A 19270-nucleotide genomic window follows, 5' to 3' on the forward strand; every position below is an offset into this window, starting at 1 on the left:
TATAGAGACAGGTCAGCGTTTCTATAGGGAGCATTGCACGTGTAGACTATTGATGAGGGAATCTGAATTAGACCATTTTGTTTTTGATGCCCTATCTATTACGAAAACTGCAATTGGTTTCATTGCTTGGGCAGAGAGTTTAATGGTTCCTTGAAGATTTTCATCCAGTACGAGGAGCAGAGATGCATTGCTGTTCTCCTTAGTGAAATGTTTCTTTTCCAGTAGAAAACTCTTGAAGAGATCTCCCTTGTGTTTTTACCAAGTTATCAGGATTCGGATACGGATACGGATCCGTATGCGGATTCGGATACAGATCCGCCAGATTTTTTAAAAGCCAGGATCCGGATACAGCAAGGAAACTGCAGGTATATATAGTATATAAATATTTTCCATAGTAGGGAAAAGGCTACAATATTCATGGTCACTAGTCTAAGCTTTGTTGATACAATCTGAAGACCTCAACATGCAGCTGCATCATTATGTGTAGACAAAATTGGCCACCTGAACATCTCTCTGGTGATCATCCAATATATTGTGATCATTTCTCCTGGGATGTATGCATCCTCAAATCTATGTCAGCCTTAGCTACCTAGATGCCATCTCTTCTTCTTCATCCAGTTCTTGATCAACACATATATCATCTTCCAATGTCCTTGTCTTTATGGTCTCCTATGTGAGGTCTACTATACTGAATGTTCCAGTGACCAGTGCAGGCTCCACTGCCATCGAACCCAACTTTCATCAATTTCCAGGTTCCTTTCAGTGGTAAGAAAATGCCTTAAAATACTTCCTACAATTTATGTAATCTCCTAAATAACACTACTCTATCAAGTTAAAACACCTCAACCCATTTCTGTGATTTGTTTTGGGCTTTAACTGTATATTTGAAAATTTCAAATGAATTAACTTCCTATCCTTGCTTGATCATGGGTTGTTAACAGCTAAATTAATGCCATACGTGGATCTCAAGAGAAATTGGGTATCCATGCAGTTCCTTATTTATACAGATAAGCCTTTGTTGTGGTGATTGTAATGGGAGATGATGCCACTGGAGTTTTTTCATGGTTCAAAACTTCAATGTGCTTTTAGTGGGACATATGTTGGAACTTCTTAGGTCAATGACTTGATTGACACATTTTTGACCATTCTGTGTTTGTTGTGCTATCTTTTGGGTCCTTTCAATACTCCTGCTTTCTACATTCTTGATTTTTCTATTAACTTAAATACAGTGGTAGTTCTTTTTCCAATGCAGTTGATGGATGATGACATGTTTGTTTCATGTGCTAAGGAAATGATTGACCTACTGGACGTTTTATGGTTCAAGTTCTTGCCAGGGTAATCCCAATAGAGAATTTGCTGATTGTTCTATACGACAAGAAGAGTCAAATGCTGAGATCAATGCAGAATTAAATATATCAGATGTTTCTTGCGAAGAAGGGGATTCAAATGGAATGCCCATAGGATCAAACAATCTTGCATCCATGCAGGCACAAGGTAGTTTGTAGAGGACATTGCCATTAGTTCATTGAAGGATTAATTTTGTTCATACTTATTTTACTTTCCTTGGCTTGAATGGTTGGAGTCTCATCTGATTTTGTTGTTTTACAGATTCTCAACAAGCACATTGGACAGTTATTAAGTGTAACGTCTATGTACATCGCAGCCGTAAAACTCCAATCATTGATCAGGTTGGCATCTTTTTATTCATTTATTTGGCATGTACAATCAGTTCTAGTTTCTTGAGTTCTTAACATTGATGTATGCCTAAATTATTTCCAGATAGGTTCTAAGTGGATAAGGGTACCTGGAACAAAAAAACAGGAAATAAATGCCCATATAATCACTGTTAAAGTGGCTTCTAAGTTTCAACATTTGTAAGCATTTACTACGAGGGCTTACCAGTTACACTTTATACAACACATACATACACACAGTTTTATGTGGTTCATTTATGTTGTCTATAAAGAGATTGTGTTGGCAGATTAGTGGTGAAAAATCACTAGGCGTTGTAAAAAATAAGCTTCTGTTTATGTGAATGGCTCATTGTCCAGTATTTTTAACCGAGATGTTGTCTTTGATGCATGTAGTAAGATTGTGGCATCAGGGAAATGCTCTACCAAAGTTGCTTGTTATTAATAAATCTGTTGGCATTAGCTAGGTAGGATATTAAAAATAAATCAGTGCTAAGCTGTGGGCATTAAATTATGATCTAGGGTGGGGCATAAGTTTTCACGTTTCAGTAATATCATTGTGAACACTGAACAGCATGTTGCACCTCATATTGTATGAGGTTCCACCCTGATTTTCATCACATTGGCGGGATTTGCAGCTGGTAGCTCTAAGCATTGGATGGACTTGGGGTGAGACATCTTCATGGTGCCCTTTCTCTTCATTGCATTGGATCATTTGATAGAGGTCTTTTGTTGGGGGAGTCTTACTTCTCCCTTGTTGGATGATTGTGCTTGCTGGCTTGGTGGTCTTTTCACATGTGCTTGCCTTGTTGCTACATATTTGTTGGTACCTTGGAGCATGCTCTCCCATTATGGTGTGGTCTTAGGTGTACTTGGTTATCTTGTATGTGCTACATCTTGTTAATGGATGATGGTTCTAGCCCCCTAGAGGGTTAGGGGCTTGTGTTAGTACGTAGATGTTTCATGAAATTGTTGGAGTTTCCTAGTGACTTTGTATAATGAAGTTGGCTGGCACTAGGAGGGGTGTTTTACATGGTTCTCTTGTGATGGACCTGTGGTGGGGACATATTTGATGATTGGATGGGTTAGCATTTTCTATTGCCCCCTTCTCTTATGATGTTGATGTGGTTGGAGGATGTGTTGTGGTAGTGCACATTCCCTTGGTGGGACTTCCGTGGGTGATATGGCTTGACGCAACAATTGCTAGACATCACCTAGGTGGAATGTGTTTGATGATGTTAGTACTTACATTGATGTATTTTTTCTTAAGTTTGAGATGTGGTGGGGGGAGGAGGTGGGGAGGAGGTATTACATGCCATCTTTGGTGATCGAGCCTTGATGAGGTATTGATTCTCTTATAGTCCTTTGGTTGTGTTCCCTAGGTTCAAACCTAGGTGGAGCTTCTATTTTGTCATTGTGCTTTTATCGTGGTTGTCTCTGCTAGAAGATACACCTAATTTTCATGGTATGGTAGTTGTTGGAGCTCACCCCCCTCATTGGTACACGTTTTCATATTGATTTAATCAGTTGGTGACTATTGGGAGTCTGGACTATGGGTTTATTTGAGCATTAGTGTTTGTGCACACATATTGAGGTTGATTTAACCATTTAATGGTTAAATTAACCCATTTTAATCATAATTCCAATGCTTCTTGGAGTCACAATCAAAGATATCAATATGATAATGCTTTGAGGCATAATAAAAAATATTCTTGGAGTCATAATCAAATTTCAATTTGAGAGTCTTATTAATACACAAATCCCCCCAAAATTAGCATAAGATGGATTGATCCTTAATGCGACAATTTTCTTGAAGCTTCAAAGTTCCTTTCATCTTGTTTTCCCAATCGAGGATAATATCATTTGTGTAACATCAAGTGAAAGAGCTTTGATAGATGAGGATGCATCTTGGGGAGAATGAGACATCTTGACATCAACAACCCTCTCCACCAATGCATGAGGGGAAATTTCTATTAATGGAGGGGCCATCTAATTAACTTAATATAATATAATAAAATCTATTCAGCCCCAACGATTATCTTGATTGGTAGTCCCCCGGGGCTATCTATGAAATGAAAAGGGTTGTTTGAGTTGCACTAGCTCTCGTTGGCATTTGGAAGCCTTCATGTGAATTGTCCAAGGAATTGTGCGTCTCTGGACTAGCCTTGGGAGTTATACTGGTTTTCCTTGCAAGAGTAGATATGTTAGAACATTGCTTTAACTTTTAGGTCTATGAATCAATGTCTTCTAGATCTACTATCTAGGGATGAACACAACTCTTATATTGGTATTACATGCCATCTTTGGTGATTGAGCCTTTCTCTAAGGTTTGATGAGTTATTGATTCTCTTATAGTCCTTTGGTTGTGTCCCCTAGGTTCAAACCTAGGTGGAGCTTCTATTTTGTCATTGTGCTTTTATCGTGGTTGCCTTTGCTAGAAGATCAACTTATTTTCATGATATGGTAGTTGTTGAAGCTCACCCCCTCATTGGCACACATGTTCATATTGATTTAATCAGTTGGTGACTATTGGGAGGTTGGACTATGGTTTTATTTGAGCATTAATGTTTGTGCACACATATTGAGGTTGATTTAACCATTTAATGGTTAAATTAATCCATTTTAATCATAATTCCATTGCTTCTTGGAGTCACAATCAAAGATATCAATATGATAATGCTTTGAGGCATAATAAAAAATATTCTTGGAGTCATAATCAAATTTCAATTTGAGAGTCTTATTAATACACAAATCCCCCAAAAATTAGCATAAGATGGATTGATCCTTAATGTGACAATTTTCTTGAAGCTTCAAAGTTCCTTTCATCTTGTTTCCCAATCGAGGATAATATCATTTGTGTAACATCAAGTGAAAGAGCTTTGATGGATGAGGATGCATCTTGGGGAGAATGAGACATCTTGACATCAAAAACCCTCTCCACCAATGCATGAGGGGAAATTTCTATTAATGGAGGGGCCATCTAATTAACTTAATATAATATAATAAAATCTATTTAGCGCCAACGATTATCTTGATTGGTAGTCCCTTGGGGCTATCTATGAAATGAAAAGGGTTGTTTGAGTTGCACTAGCTCTTGTTGGCATTTGGAAGCCTTCACGTGAATTGTCCAAGGAATTGTGCATCTTTGGACTAGCCTTGGGAGTTATCCTGGTTTTCCTTGCAAGAGTAGATATGTTAGACCATTGCTTTAACTTTTAGGTGTATGAATCAATGTCTTCTAGATCTACTGTCTAGGGATGAACACTACTCTTATATTGGTAAAACTAAGGTAGATAGTTAAATTGGTTGTAACTTGTTACCAATGTTGTTGGGCATTTGGCTAGTTGCATGCTGGGAAATCCCTGAGTCGAGTCCCCTTGGGTGAGGTTGTTTGAATGATCTACTACTCGTTGACACTCCTCGCTCCTCTTTTCAAGATGACACATAGATAATACCTTATCAGTGATCACTCAAGCTTATCTATCATCTTTTTTGCAATTTTAAGCAATTTTACTACTGATGCAGTATCCATCTCTTTAGGAGTTGCAATATCGCAAGTTAGTTATGCTATTCCATCCGCTACAAGTTCTTGTAGAGTAGCAAAACAATTTTTTGTGCAGAAAATTTTAGTGTATATTAGAGCGATAATACCAATGATTTAAGGTGCAACATCACTAACACTTCATTTTTTGTGCTTGAGAGGCCTTGGCTTGATCTCTACTTGCAATTTCACTTCTTCTAGGGCTAGATGAATGGTGAATTGTATTCAAGACTTTGGTATTGTTCAATTGCTTTTATAAACAATGTTGATTATGTAGCGATGGAAGGTCTTTTGGTTTGTGCCGTAGCCAGTGAAGACCTTGAATTAGTCTTTCTTTAGCATGAATGCAAGTCCCTGAGATAGACTTCGGTTACAATGAGTTGATTTCTAGTTTACTGGAATGGTCATCAAGTTTTCATGCGTAGTGTTAAAGCTTCAGTTAAGTGGGAGTCTTCTTCAGTTAGACAAAGACTATAGTCAAGGTGGCAATGACAAGTTCAGGTAGAATGAGTTAAGACTTCAGTGTTGATTGGAAAAAGAATGTGAAGCATAAAAAACTATGCTCAAGCAATAAAACTGATAGCTTGTATGCGAGAATGTAAAAATACACACAGGTATTTAAAATAATAATTTATTATTATATATATAATATTGTATAAGATGATATAAGATGTTTACAATCAGGCCCTGCTTTTATACCTCAACAGGTGACCTTTCGTGACTGGGCATGTCTAAAGATGTTTACAATGAGACCCTGCTTTTATACCTCAACAGGTGACCTTTCGTGAATGGGCATGTCTTTTAGACATGCCTTTTCACTTAACTTAATGACTATTTAACCTAACTAATATTTGTTTAATATTTATATTTATTTTACTTATTTAATTGTTATGAATTATATTCATAACATAGCCCCTTCCTTTAGAAGCTTTGTCCTCAAAGCTATATTGCTGGTAATCGTCTTTGTGGTTGTCGTCTTGGCATATGAAAGGCGGAAAGTCTCTGTCAGTGGTGGCTCAACATTTATAATTTGCTAACAACTCTATTTTGAGTCCAAAGGTTTTTTTTTGTTTATTTATTTATTTTTATTTTGGTTTTGTTTTGTTTTGTTTCTCTATATTGTTTTTTCCTGTTTTCTTTTAAATTCTATATATATATATATATATTTTTTTTTTTAAACTCTATTTTTTTTTGTTTAATTACTCTAATTTTTATTTTATTTTATTTTGAAACTCTAAAGTATATATATATTTTTCCGTAATGCTATACCATATATATATATATATATATATATAGTTTTATTTATTTATTTTGAAACTCTAAAATATATATATATATATATATATATATATATATATATATATATATATATATATATATATATATATTTTTCCGTAATACTATACCATATATATACATATTTTTGTTTTTACGTTAATATAAATTCGATTTTATACCCCACCTTACTCACCGAATCGACGCCTTCAATGGTCATGCTGCCTCATTGACCATTTGACGGATTCGTGACAGGCCCCCAGATCAGTCGACGATGCAGCGTGCGTATCGAAGGATAAACTGGGGCTCGAAGTAGCGGGAGTACTAAAAGATGGGGTTGTTGCAGAGGACGTCGGGGTACCGAATGGGAAACCCGCGGATGATGCCGGGTTGCTAAAAGCGAAAGAAGACGTGGCCAAAGTCAAAGCAGCGGTGCCAAACAGGAAACTGGGGGCTGAAGCCGAGGAAGAAGCAGGTACCGAAGATGCAGAGGTACCGAATGAAAATGAAGGTGCTGGGGCCGAGGACGAACCTAAAGAAAAGTTAGTGAATGAGGGAGCAATGGATTTAGGTTGAAAAGTGGAGCCATCGCCGAATGAGAACGTAGGCGTAGACGATGGTGCCGAGCTTTGAGACGACGAGGTTCCGAAATTTGAAGGGGAAGACAACGGTGTTCCGAAATTTGAAGGGGAAGACAATGGTGTTCCGAATAATGTAGATGATTGCATTGAAGATCCAAATAGTGATTTCTTTCCAATTTCCAAGAACACTAGATGACCCCCTTCAGTGTTTTTTAAAACCTGAGTAGCATTAGCTGTTCCTAGAATTATGGAACATTCTCCATGAGACATTGGCCATATATCATCTTTAGTTACATTTCTAGGAACAAATCCCACAAAAAGTTTGACAAAGCTTTTACCGTCTTGAGATGGAGTGGAATTTGAATTAGGAAGCCTGCTGGAAGAAGGTACAGCTGAGCCGTAGACGTCCTGCTTCTGCCCAAGAACTGGAACATGACTGTTATGACTTTGTGGATTCCCGCCTCCAAATTGAATAGGAGGAGATTTCGACTGGAACCTCTGTTTTTCCATGGATTCATCTCTGTCCTTCTGCTTCAAAAATTGTGTTACAATTTCATCATCCACTCAGTCCAAGGTTCCTGTCATAATGGAAAGACTTCCATCACCGTCATTATCTTCAATTTCTTTTTCTTTATCATCATCTTCTATTTCTTCATCATTATCATCATTTTGATCTAAATCTTCTTCTTTATTATTGATTTCCTTTTGACATTCTTTAACTCTGCAATTTATTTTTCTAATCGTTGAAATGCTTCTTGAATACTAAATTGTTCAATGTAATCAAGATGTTAATGTAATGGCACATTGTGCGACGAACTACGTTCAAAGGCCCGCATGATTATATCGTGTGCCATGGCTTTGATACCACTGAAGCATAAAAAACTATGTTGAAGCAATAAAACTGATAGCTTGTAGGCTAGAATGTAAAAATACACACATGTATTTAAAAAAAAAACTTATTATTATATATATAAAATTGTATAAGATGATATAAGATGTTTACAATGAAGTCCTGCTTTTATACGTCAATAGGTGACCTTTTGTGAATGGGCTTGTCTTTTAGACATGCCTTTTCACTTAACTTAATGACTCTTTAACCTAACTAATATTTGACTATTTAATATTTATATTTATTTTATTTATTTAATTGTTATGAATTATATTCATAACAGAATGAGTTAAGATTGGAGAGATAACAAGTTGAGTTCTCAGATAACTCACAATCACAACTGAAGGAAACTTGAGTGAATTGCTAATCGAACTAGGCCTCCTTGCATGGTTCAAATTCTATCTATAAAGAGAAGGATGAAGGCACAAATTCATAGATCATTCTTTGTGTGTGGAGTGTGCATAATTGTGGAACAATTGTGCGCTAGAATTTAGGAGCTTGTGCGCTAGGAAATAGGGGCCTCAACTGTGTAGGTAAATAGGAGCTTTTGCACTAGGAAATAGGGGCCTCAAGTGCGCAAGGAAATAGGAGCTTGTGCACAAGGATTTAGGGGCCTCAAGTGTGCAAGGAAATAGGAACAAGAGGATCAGGATTCGAGAGCAGGTCAAGGCTATTCAACAGTGGAACAATTGTGTGCAGGATTGAGATCAAGTAGTGATCAAGGTAGGCCACGATCAATTGTAGAAGCTGAGATTAGCAAGGAGAAGCCTAATGCTTTCTCATTGACAGGTTGCTAGCTGTAGTTGCAACGTGAATTGTAATAGATCCATTTTCTCAAAACAATCAATAAAATACCACAACAAAGAAAGGAGGTTTTCCCTTTTCGGTTTCTTGGGTAAAATAGGCGTGTCAATTTTGTGTGCATGTGTTTTTATCTCTAGTGTTTTTCCATTGCTTATAGATTGTTAAGAAATTTTGGATCTCGATGAAAGTAAATTTGGTTTCAGTTTTTAGTTGCCTTGTTTTCAGTAATTCATCTAAGTAGTGTGCAGAGTTTCAAGAAAATTTAATAAACAACTGCAAGAGCAAGAAAACTGTAGAGCCAACTCTTGATTGAGCAACTTGCTATCCAATGATTTCATAAGGATGTACAACTTACTACTGGGCAATAGCAACAAAACGGGTTTTTGGCCAAAATAACATAATGCATGGTGACGATGTTTGAGGAACTGATAATGACATCACAGTAGAACCAACAACAATCACTACCATCTCAAGCAAACACCATCCCTTTGGTTATACCTAATTTCATTGGTCCTTTAAGGTGGACAATAGATACTTGTCCCAAAGTTTGACCAAGCACTAAATGGGCACAAGTTGGGTTCTTGGCTTTGTAGTTTCTAGGCTTACTTTATGACATGGAAGAGGATTGCCTAACCTAGTGGTTGGCATGTACATAGACCCTAGCAACAACAAACTAGGCTCCAATAAGTAGTTGGGATGACTTCAAAGCAACTCTACAGTCTTGGACTTCGGTAGAGCATTTGCAGCATGTCTGTACAGTCTTGGACTTCTTTCCCCCATTATAAGCTATTGGCCAAGAGGAAGATCCTTCTTTGGAGAATCATTTGTATAATTTTTGGGCTTTGTTATTGATGCAACAAAAGTTATTACAAGTCCTGAAAATTTTAGTGTATTAAAGCAATGGCCTACTTGGACCACACCTTAGGTCTCAAGACTTTTAAAGGAGGCATGAAATTTCTACCAAGAATTTGTTTGGCATTATTGCCATTTAATCCCAAGCAGACTGAGCATTTCAGTTGAAAGATGCTCTTTGCTTTGCTCTAGTGCTGGCTCTCCCAATTTTACAACAATGATTCAATGTTGAGACAAATACTTCTCATCATGCCATTTGCATTGATCTTAATCACCGTGGACATCCAGTATCCTATGGTTCAAAGACTCAGATGTTGATGTTTGTAGCTCGGGTAGGTACTTTTGTAAATGCCTAAGTCTCTAGGCGAGCAAAAGTCGCCCAAAGTGTCATTAGGACACTTGTTCACATACTTGCTCAAGTGTGAGCAAGTCGCTATAGTAACGTAGCCTAAGTCTAACTTAGGAAAAACACATTTAATTATGTTGGCTATTGAGCTAAAGAAATTTAGGAAAAGTAAAGCAATTTTCGTTAGTGATCATGTTTTAATCTCAATTGTTGATATCAAGTGAGGCGATATTTTATCTCGGCCGTCAATAAGTTTCGAGATTAGGGTTAGGGATTTAGCTCAATGTAAAGTTACAAAGCAAGGCTAAGGAGAAAGACTGTTAAAATTGGCAACTAGGGCCAAACTCCATGTGGATCACCTTATTTATGGCTTCTGATATTTTTCCTAGATTCCTCTCATTGAGAGGTGTAGGATTGATTTAAAGATCATCCGATTCCGATATATATTTATGGAGATATGAATTTATTTTGATTATGGACAAGTTGTCAAGGTCGGCCAGCAAACTTATGTAGGCTCAGAAGCCCAACAATCACGTCTATTCACACTCAACGTTTGCATAAAAATACAAGGAGCCTCCTCCTCATTTGGACAATTCATTCACTCATCTTCTCTCTCTCTCCCCTAAGCATAAAAGGAGCCTCTCTCTCTCTCACACGTGTGGCTGAAAGGAAGACGTTCTAGGGCAAGGAAGACGCAGAAAGGACACTAGGACAGTAGGTCATATCTTTGACCAGTGTTGACCAAGCATTGACCATCCAAAAGTGCGGATTGGGTGTGGTTGCCTCTCCTAGGCAGGCTGCAATTTTTGGCACGAAAATCGAGGTGATATGACCTCTCGTTTGACCGGTGTTCACTGCCCTAATTTATGTAAAAATTTCTCATTTCCCACTTCAGTTTTCAGTTTCACCTTATTTCTCCAAAATAGTTAAATGCCCTTTCCCATATCCATACATTTAACAACTGAAAAATAAATTTTGCTGAAAACACAAATTCTGGAAATTTTATAGAATGCTGGAAAATGCAGAAATATAAAAATCATCACATACAAACAACCATTTAACTCATTTAAACACAGTGATTTTTGGTCAAGGTGACCCTGGAAAAACCCCCTACAACTCTTGGGGAAAACCAGTTCAAGAGCTCTTTCTTATTTCTGGAAAATGCTTTTTACAGAGAGAAATATTCAGCAAAAAAATTAGCAAGTAAACTTTTACAACTTATCTTGTTTTTCGTGCCTCACAGCCAACTGGAAAAACTTGCAAACAAAAAAATCTGAACAGTAATAAATGATGTACGTCCTCAATTTCTGTGCCAATTTTCAGCCTTAAATTTTGCTGTATGGCTTGCCTAGAAAATCGTGCAAGCTGCTAGAAATTCTGCTGTACGATTTCCTCGATTTCTGTGCCAAAAGTTGCTGTACGGCCTCCTTGAAAATCTTGCCAGCAAACTCAGATTTATGCTGCTCGATTTCTGTACAAACTGCTGTACGACCTCCTTGAAAATCGTGCCCAAAAATCTGCCTTTCACTGTATGCTAACTCAGTTGTACGGACTTGTTGGAATGCTGCCTTGGAATGTGTGCCAAGCTGCTGCCTCCTTCTCCTCCCTGTCCAGAAATCTCCCTTGCTCTCTTGCTCTCCTTCTCCCAATCTGCTCATGAAAGAATGAATGACCTTTTCCTCCTTTTTCTCCTTTAATCCAACCCTAAGTGACTTTTGGGTGATCCATAAATCCAATGGCTGAAATAGATTGAGATCTAGGGCTGTTAATTCACCCCACTTTAATAAAGACCCACTTAGTCATTTATTTCCAAAGTGTAAAGTTTTGTAGATGTTCTATGCTAACAGCAATTTCACTTTTCTCACAGCAATCATACAAGTAGATAAGCAAAATGCAGATAGAACATATAAGCAGATCTTACAGAAGACAAATCAGAAACAAGAAAAATGTATGTGTTTGTTTCGGCGGTCAACAGGATGCTTCAACCAGCAAAGTCTCCTTTGGTCAGCTAGCCCAGCATGTGTCACAACAACCCTCCAACCAGTAGATGAGTCAACCCAAGTCAGTTCTACAAAAGTCAACGCTGTCCTGAAAAGTCAACGCAGGGGCAACAAGCTAAAAGTCAACGCAGCAGCAAAACGGTCAACCCTTTGACCTCGATTTTTGTGCCAGGTAGTATGGCCTTCAAAAATCGAACCTCCCACAAGTTTTCAGCTTGTTTGGACCAAGCGTTGACCAAAGTCAACGCTGGTCAAACTTCTGCGAAACCCTAGCAGCAGAAACCCTAGCAGCAGAAAAATCCTCTTCGTCCTTCCCACGTGTGGCTGAAATTCGTCCTCCAGGTAGCTCGTACTTTTTAGGATGAGAGAGGAAGATGTGAGTTTCTCCAACTTTTCCTGTATATATATATCCATCAATGAGGGTGTGTGACACATCTGTTGGGCATGTGAGCCTACATTACAAAACTGGCTGACCTTTGCACATATAATTTATTAAGAATAATAAATTCAAAATATAAGTTCTGCTCATCGGATTAAGACTATTTTTATATGGATTTTACACCTCTCAGAAAGAGGAATCCAACAAAAATATTAGCCTCTTAATCTGAGCATCAGAACATGGAGTTTGGACCTAGTTGTCCAAATTTAACACTCCCTCTCAACTAGGGAGAACTCCATCTATTAGTGCAATTAACATCGTGAGTCATCCCGCCGAAACTTGCTTTGCTGGCTTCTTTATTTCAGAACAGAAGAGGGTCAGTCACAAAGACATCATTCCTCGACTGACATAATCAGTCCAGAGGTCCCAGACCTCACAAATCTTGATCCCAGATCAAGTGGTTGGACCATGCCATCCTAGATAGAGAGTACGGCATTCTCTGATGCGTCCATCAGTCTTTGCTAATAGTCTCTAGCTTTTCCACACCTCATTGGCCAAATGAGAGGTACTTCCCATGAGCCCTGAACTCAATGGGTAGGATGCATACGGGGCACAGATTAAATGAGTGGCGAACCAGCTCAATAATCACAAGGGTGGGGCAGAAGCATTATGAGTGCTTATAGCTCCGAGAAGCTATCCCCAAAGCCCCCCAGAGCTCCCAGAGCTCATCGTCCAACAGGACCCACATCATAGGGTCTTTCCAAGACACCAAGACTCTCACGGAAGGTTAGGAACTTGACCTTCCCCAGGGGCTTAGTGAGAATATCCGCGACCTGCTCATCAGTTCCTATATGATCGAGCCTTACGGCGCCTCGCTGTACCATATCCCGGATAAAGTGGTACCTGATATCAATATGCTTGGATCGGTCGTGGAACACAGGATTCTCAGTCATACGAATCCCACTCTGATTATCACAGAGTATTACAGTGGTATCTAGCACATGTTGGAACAGCTCACTAAAGAGCTTCCTCAACCAAACTGCTTCACAACAGGCCATACTAGCAGCAATGTATTCGGCCTCCGCGGTGCTCAAAGCCACCGACTTCTGCTTCCTGCTCATCCATGAGATCGAAGCAGAACCAAGATTGAAACAGCATCCAGATGTGCTCTTACGATCCACCACACTGCCAGCCCAATCGGCATCAGTATATCCCCGGAGTATCACACTCCCGGCAGTGTATCTCAGCCCATGGTTTATCGTGCCCCAAAGATATCTCAAAAGATTCTTGGCACCAACCTAGTGAAAATGATGAGGCTCAACCATCTGTTGACTCAAAGTATTCACTGCAAAACATATGTCCGGACGGGTGTTCACTAAGAACATCAAAGCTCCTATGAGTTGACGATACTCAGTAGGATTGGCCAAGATAGGCCCTGCAGCGCTGCCACTCAACTTCTTAAAGTTGAGTTCCATTGGTGTCGACACGGACTTACAGTCCACCATCCCAAATCTTTCCAGAAGCTTCACAATATACTTTCCTTGAGAAAGGAAAATCTCTCCAGGTCTCTGCCAGACCTCCAGGCCTAGAAAATAGTGCATCAGTCCTAGGTCTTTCATCTCGAACTCAGCAGCAAGCTCCCTCTTACATTGATGAATGAGAGGGTCATCACCTGTCAGGAAGAGGTCGTCCACATACAGCACTAGAATGAGAGGCTTTCCTTCCTCAACCTTAAAGTAAAGGTTTGGATCAGCATTGCTTCGAGTGAAGCCCAGCTTCATCAAGTAACTATCCATCCTCTCATACCAAGCTCTGGGTGCTTGCTTTAACCCATAGAGGGCTTTCTTCAACCTGCAGACATAAGTGTCTCGATCTTGAACTTCAAATCCCAGAGGTTGTTCTACATACACCTCTTCCTTTATTGCACCATGCAGAAAAGCAGTCTTGACATCCATCTGATGAAGACTCCATCCTTGCGTAGCAGCAAGGGCTATGATGGATCGGATGGTGGTATATCGAGCCACAGGTGCAAATATATCGTCATAGTCAATTCCTTCCTTTTGAGAGAAGCCACGGGCAACAAATCTTGCCTTAAACTTTTCAGCACTCCCATCAGATCCATGTTTAATCTTGTAGAGCCATTTAGCGGTGACAACAGATTTGTCCTTCGGTCTCGGGACCACATCCCAGACATCATTCTTCATAATAGCCTCATATTCTTCATGCATAGCATCCTTCCAGACTTGATGCTTGATGGCTTCTTCAAAAGATCCAGGTTCAGATTGTATAATAGTACTCATGGCAGCTAGATACCCTTGGTATCTACACGACTTCTTGCTTTCTCGGAATGTTCCCCTTGGGGCAGCATGACCCTCAGCATCTTCGAGGGTGTCCCTGAGCCATGATGGCCTCTTTCCTAGAGAAGGGGAAGGATCAATAGGGTCCATTGGCTCTTCAACATCAGGCATAGTCTCATCCTAGGGTTCTTCCAGATTTCCAGGTCTTTCTTCATGGTTTTCTTCAGATCTAGGAAGATCTACTACTTTCTTCAGGGAAGCATCTTCGTCAAAAGTGACATCATGGCTTATCTCTACTTCCCTTTGACCAGGTACATAGACTCTATATGCCTTAGAAGTCTCACTGTAGCCCACAAACATTCCTTTCTTCCCAGTAGCATCCAGCTTACTTCTCTTTTCTTTCGGCACATGAAAATAGACAGGACATCCAAAAATTCTAAAATGTGAGACATCAGGTTTCTTATCAGAGAAAACTTCTTCGGGAGTTTTGGAGTCCAAAGCGGAATGAGGGCATCGGTTTTGAATGTACACAGCAGTATTTGCAGCTTCTCCCCACAGAAACTTTGGAAGACCCTGGTCACATAACATGGCACGGGCAGCTTCCACAATAGTCCTATTCTTGCGTTCAGCAACACCATTCTGCTCAGGAGTATATGCAGTGGTAGTCTCCCTCTTAATGCCAGCTTCTCTGCAAAAGTCTTTGAACTCATTTGACTCATATTCAGTGCCATTGTCAGTCCTCAAAATCTTGATCTTCTTTCCGGTCATATTTTCCACCAAGGCTTTGAAGGTACGAAACCACATGAAAGCCTCATCCTTCTTCTTCAAGAAGTATATCCAGGTTTTGCGAGAGAAGTCATCAGTAAATGTCATATAGTAAGAACATCCCCCAGGGATGTTACAGGCAACATACCGGAAAGATCAGAATGGACCAGTTGCAATATCTCAGATGTCTTTGTGACACTTGAGGGGAAAGGTCCCCTTGTATGTTTTCCTTCAGCACAGCCCTTACATACACCTTTATGATTATTTCCAAAATCAGGCATCCCTGTCACCACCTTCCTTGCTTCGGGAAGAGCCTTGTAATGAAGGTGTCCAAATCTTCGGTGCCATAGTTCGGTTTGACGGATAGTATCACAAGTCATAGCTCCCAACGGACTCCCTCCAACCTGGTAGAGTGTACCAACTCTAAAACCAATTGAGATAGCTTCCTTGAAGCTCTTCTTCCACATGAGTACCTTTCCATCAGAGAAAGTTACATTGAATCCTTTGTCTTCCATGGCAGATACAGACACAAGGTTCTTCTTCAATTTGGGTACATAGAGTACATCTTGTAGATGGAGGACTTGTCCTTGAGACAAGTGGAGGGTCACAGTCCCGGTCCCTTTCACAGGATAAGTGGCATTATCCCCAAGGGTAATTTCTAGATTAGTATCCCTTTCGACCATGTCAGAAAGTGCTTCCTTGAATCCGGTGATGTGTCTTGAGGCACCACTATCGATTAGCCAGACATCCATAGTGTCGGGCGGAGATGCAGCTGAGAGAGCAGATATTAGAATATACTCATTTCTTTTATCAACAACATTAGACTCCTCATACCTGGTATTTCTGGTCCTTTTAGAAGGTGGATGGTTTCCTTCAAAGTGAGCCTTCCTCTTTCCTTTTGATTTGTCATTTCTTTGATTCCCATTCCTTCGGTTGTTGTTGTTGTCGTCACTATCGGGAGAATTCTTCTGGAAGGGGCATTCTCTAGCATAGTGTCCAGTCCTATGGCAGGTGAAACATTTACCCTTCTTCTTTTGAGTCTTAGTCCTTCCTTTGTCCTTGGAACCACCAGAGTTCTTCTTTCGGGAATGAGCAACATAGGCAGCATTTCTTTCATTATCAAATTCCTTCATCCTTGTTTCTTCTTGCATACATCTAGACAGAAGCTCATCAAAGTTAGGGATGGTATTATTGTTGAGAATGGTAGTTGTGAATACTTGCCATTCATATGGAAGTCCTCCAAGTGCGGTGAGAACCATCTCACGATCAGCTATTGTCTCCCCAATAGCTAGCAGATTGTTCCTGGTTTCGGTCAACTTCATAAAGAAAGTTTGAATAGACTCGTCTCGGCCCTTCTTCATATTCTTCAACTTGTTCTTGAGGAATAGCACTTGGTTCACATTGTTTACTCGGAACATAAGTATCAGTTTGTCATACATCTCCTTGGATGTGCCTAGTTCAGATATGTAGGCAACCAGACTCTTATTTATGGATTCCCTGATCAACAGTTTTGCTCTGATTTCTCCCTTCTTATACTTGTGTTTAACAGCAGCAGAGGCATTTGATGGAGGTTCTTGAATCTTCCCTGTCACATGATCTAGGAGATCATGATCTTCTAATTTGAGATCTAATAACATCTTCCAGGCATGGAAGTCATCACTTCCAGTCAGCTTGTCATTCTCCCTGAATTCAAGCTTAGAGGAATCCATTTCCTTCGATGATGATTGCTATAGATAGAGTTTGTCTTCACCTCAGCTCTGATCCCATGTAAAGTTTTGTAGATGTTCTATGCTAAGAGCAATTTCACTTTTCTCACAGCAATCATACAAGTAGATAAGCAAAATGCAGATAGAACATATAAGCAGATCTTACAGAAGACAAATCAGAAACAAGAAAAATGTATGTGTTTGTTTCGGCGGTCAACAGGATGCTTCAACCAGCAAAGTCTCCTTTGGTCAGCCAGCCCAGCATGTGTCACAACAACCCTCCAACCAGTAGATGAGTCAACCCAAGTCAGTTCTACAAAAGTCAACGCTGTCCTGAAAAGTCAACGCAGGGGCAGCAAGCTAAAAGTCAACACAGCAGCAAAACGGTCAACCCTTTGACCTCGATTTTTGTGCCAGGTAGTATGGCCTTCAAAAATCGAACCTCCCACAAGTTTTCAGCTTGTTTGGACCAAGCGTTGACCAAAGTCAACGCTGGTCAAACTTCTGCGAAACCCTAGCAGCAGAAACCCTAGCAGCAGAAAAATCCTCTTCGTCCTTCCCACGTGTGGCTGAAATTCGTCCTCCAGGTAGCTCGTACTTTTTAGGATGAGAGAGGAAGATGTGAGTTGTGTTGTGATCAAATTCTCTCCAACTTTTCCTGTATATATATATCCATCAATGAGGGTGTGTGACACATCTGTTGGGCATGTGAGCCTACATTACAAAACTGGTTGACCTTTGCACATATAATTTATTAAGAATAATAAATTCAAAATATAAGTTCTGCTCATCGGATTAAGACTATTTTTATATGGATTTTACACCTCTCAGAAAGAGGAATCCAACAAAAATATTAGCCTCTTAATCTGAGCATCAGAACATGGAGTTTGGACCTAGTTGTCCAAATTTAACACTCCCTCTCAACTAGGGAGAACTCCATCTATTAGTGCAATTAACATCGTGAGTCATCCCGCCGAAACTTGCTTTGCTGGCTTCTTTATTTCAGAACAGAAGTGGGTCAGTCCCAAAGACATCATTCCTCGACTGACATAATCAGTCCAGAGGTCCCAGACCTCACAAATCTTGATCCCAGATCAAGTGGTTGGACCATGCCATCCTAGATAGAGAGTACGGCAATCTCTGATGCGTCCATCAGTCTTTGCTAATAGTCTCTAGCTTTTCCACACCTCATTGGCCAAATGAGAGGTACTTCCCATGAGCCCTGAACTCAATGGGTAGGATGCATACGGGGCACAGATTAAATGAGTGGCGAACCAGCTCAATAATCACAAGGGTGGGGCAGAAGCATTATGAGTGCTTATAGCTCCGAGAAGCTATCCCCAAAGCCCCCCAGAGCTCCCAGAGCTCATCGTCCAACAGGACCCACATCATAGGGTCTTTCCACGACACCAAGACTCTCACGGAAGGTTAGGAACTTGACCTTCCCCAGGGGCTTAGTGAGAATATCCGCGACCTGCTCATCAGTTCCTATATGATCGAGCCTTACGGCGCCTCGCTGTACCATATCCCGGATAAAGTGGTACCTGATATCAATATGCTTGGATCGGTCGTGGAACACAGGATTCTCAGTCATACGAATCCCACTCTGATTATCACAGAGTATTACAGTGGTATCTAGCACATGTTGGAACAGCTCACTAAAGAGCTTCCTCAACCAAACTGCTTCACAACAGGCCATACTAGCAACAATGTATTCGGCCTCCGCGGTGCTCAAAGCCACCGACTTCTGCTTCCTGCTCATCCATGAGATCGAAGCAGAACCAAGATTGAAACAACATCCAGATGTGCTCTTACGATCCACCACACTGCCAGCCCAATCGGCATCAGTATATCCCGGAGTATCACACTCCCGGCAGTGTATCTCAGCCCATGGTTTATCGTGCCCCGAAGATATCTCAAAAGATTCTTGGCACCAACCCAGTGAAAATGATGAGGCTCAACCATCTGTTGACTCAAAGTATTCACTGCAAAACATATGTCCGGACGGGTGTTCACTAAGAACATCAAAGCTCCTATGAGTTGACGATACTCAGTAGGATTGGCCAAGATAGGCCCTGCAGCGCTGCCACTCAACTTCTTAAAGTTGAGTTCCATTGGTGTCGACACGGACTTACAGTCCACCA

At 40.2% G+C, this 19270-nt stretch overlaps 1 protein-coding gene across 1 annotated transcript in view; it reads left to right on the forward strand.

The window, feature by feature from the left end:
- Window positions 1-1299: 1299 nt before the first annotated feature.
- The window catches only part of LOC149204281 (histone-lysine N-methyltransferase ASHH2-like), a 276549-nt gene continuing 258578 nt past the window's right edge, over window positions 1300-19270 (forward strand). Inside the window, exons 1-2 of the mRNA XM_089394677.1 lie at window positions 1300-1494; window positions 1609-1688. Of these exons, the coding sequence (XP_089250803.1) occupies window positions 1452-1494; window positions 1609-1688 (123 nt within the window). The 5' untranslated portion in view covers window positions 1300-1451. The remainder of the gene's footprint in view (window positions 1495-1608; window positions 1689-19270) is intronic.

The sequence above is a fragment of the Pinus tabuliformis genome, chromosome 1_2 (genome assembly GCF_031772625.1).
Source record: "Pinus tabuliformis cultivar Carrire ecotype Pingquan chromosome 1_2, CPIR1, whole genome shotgun sequence".
NCBI lineage: Eukaryota > Viridiplantae > Streptophyta > Pinopsida > Pinales > Pinaceae > Pinus > Pinus tabuliformis.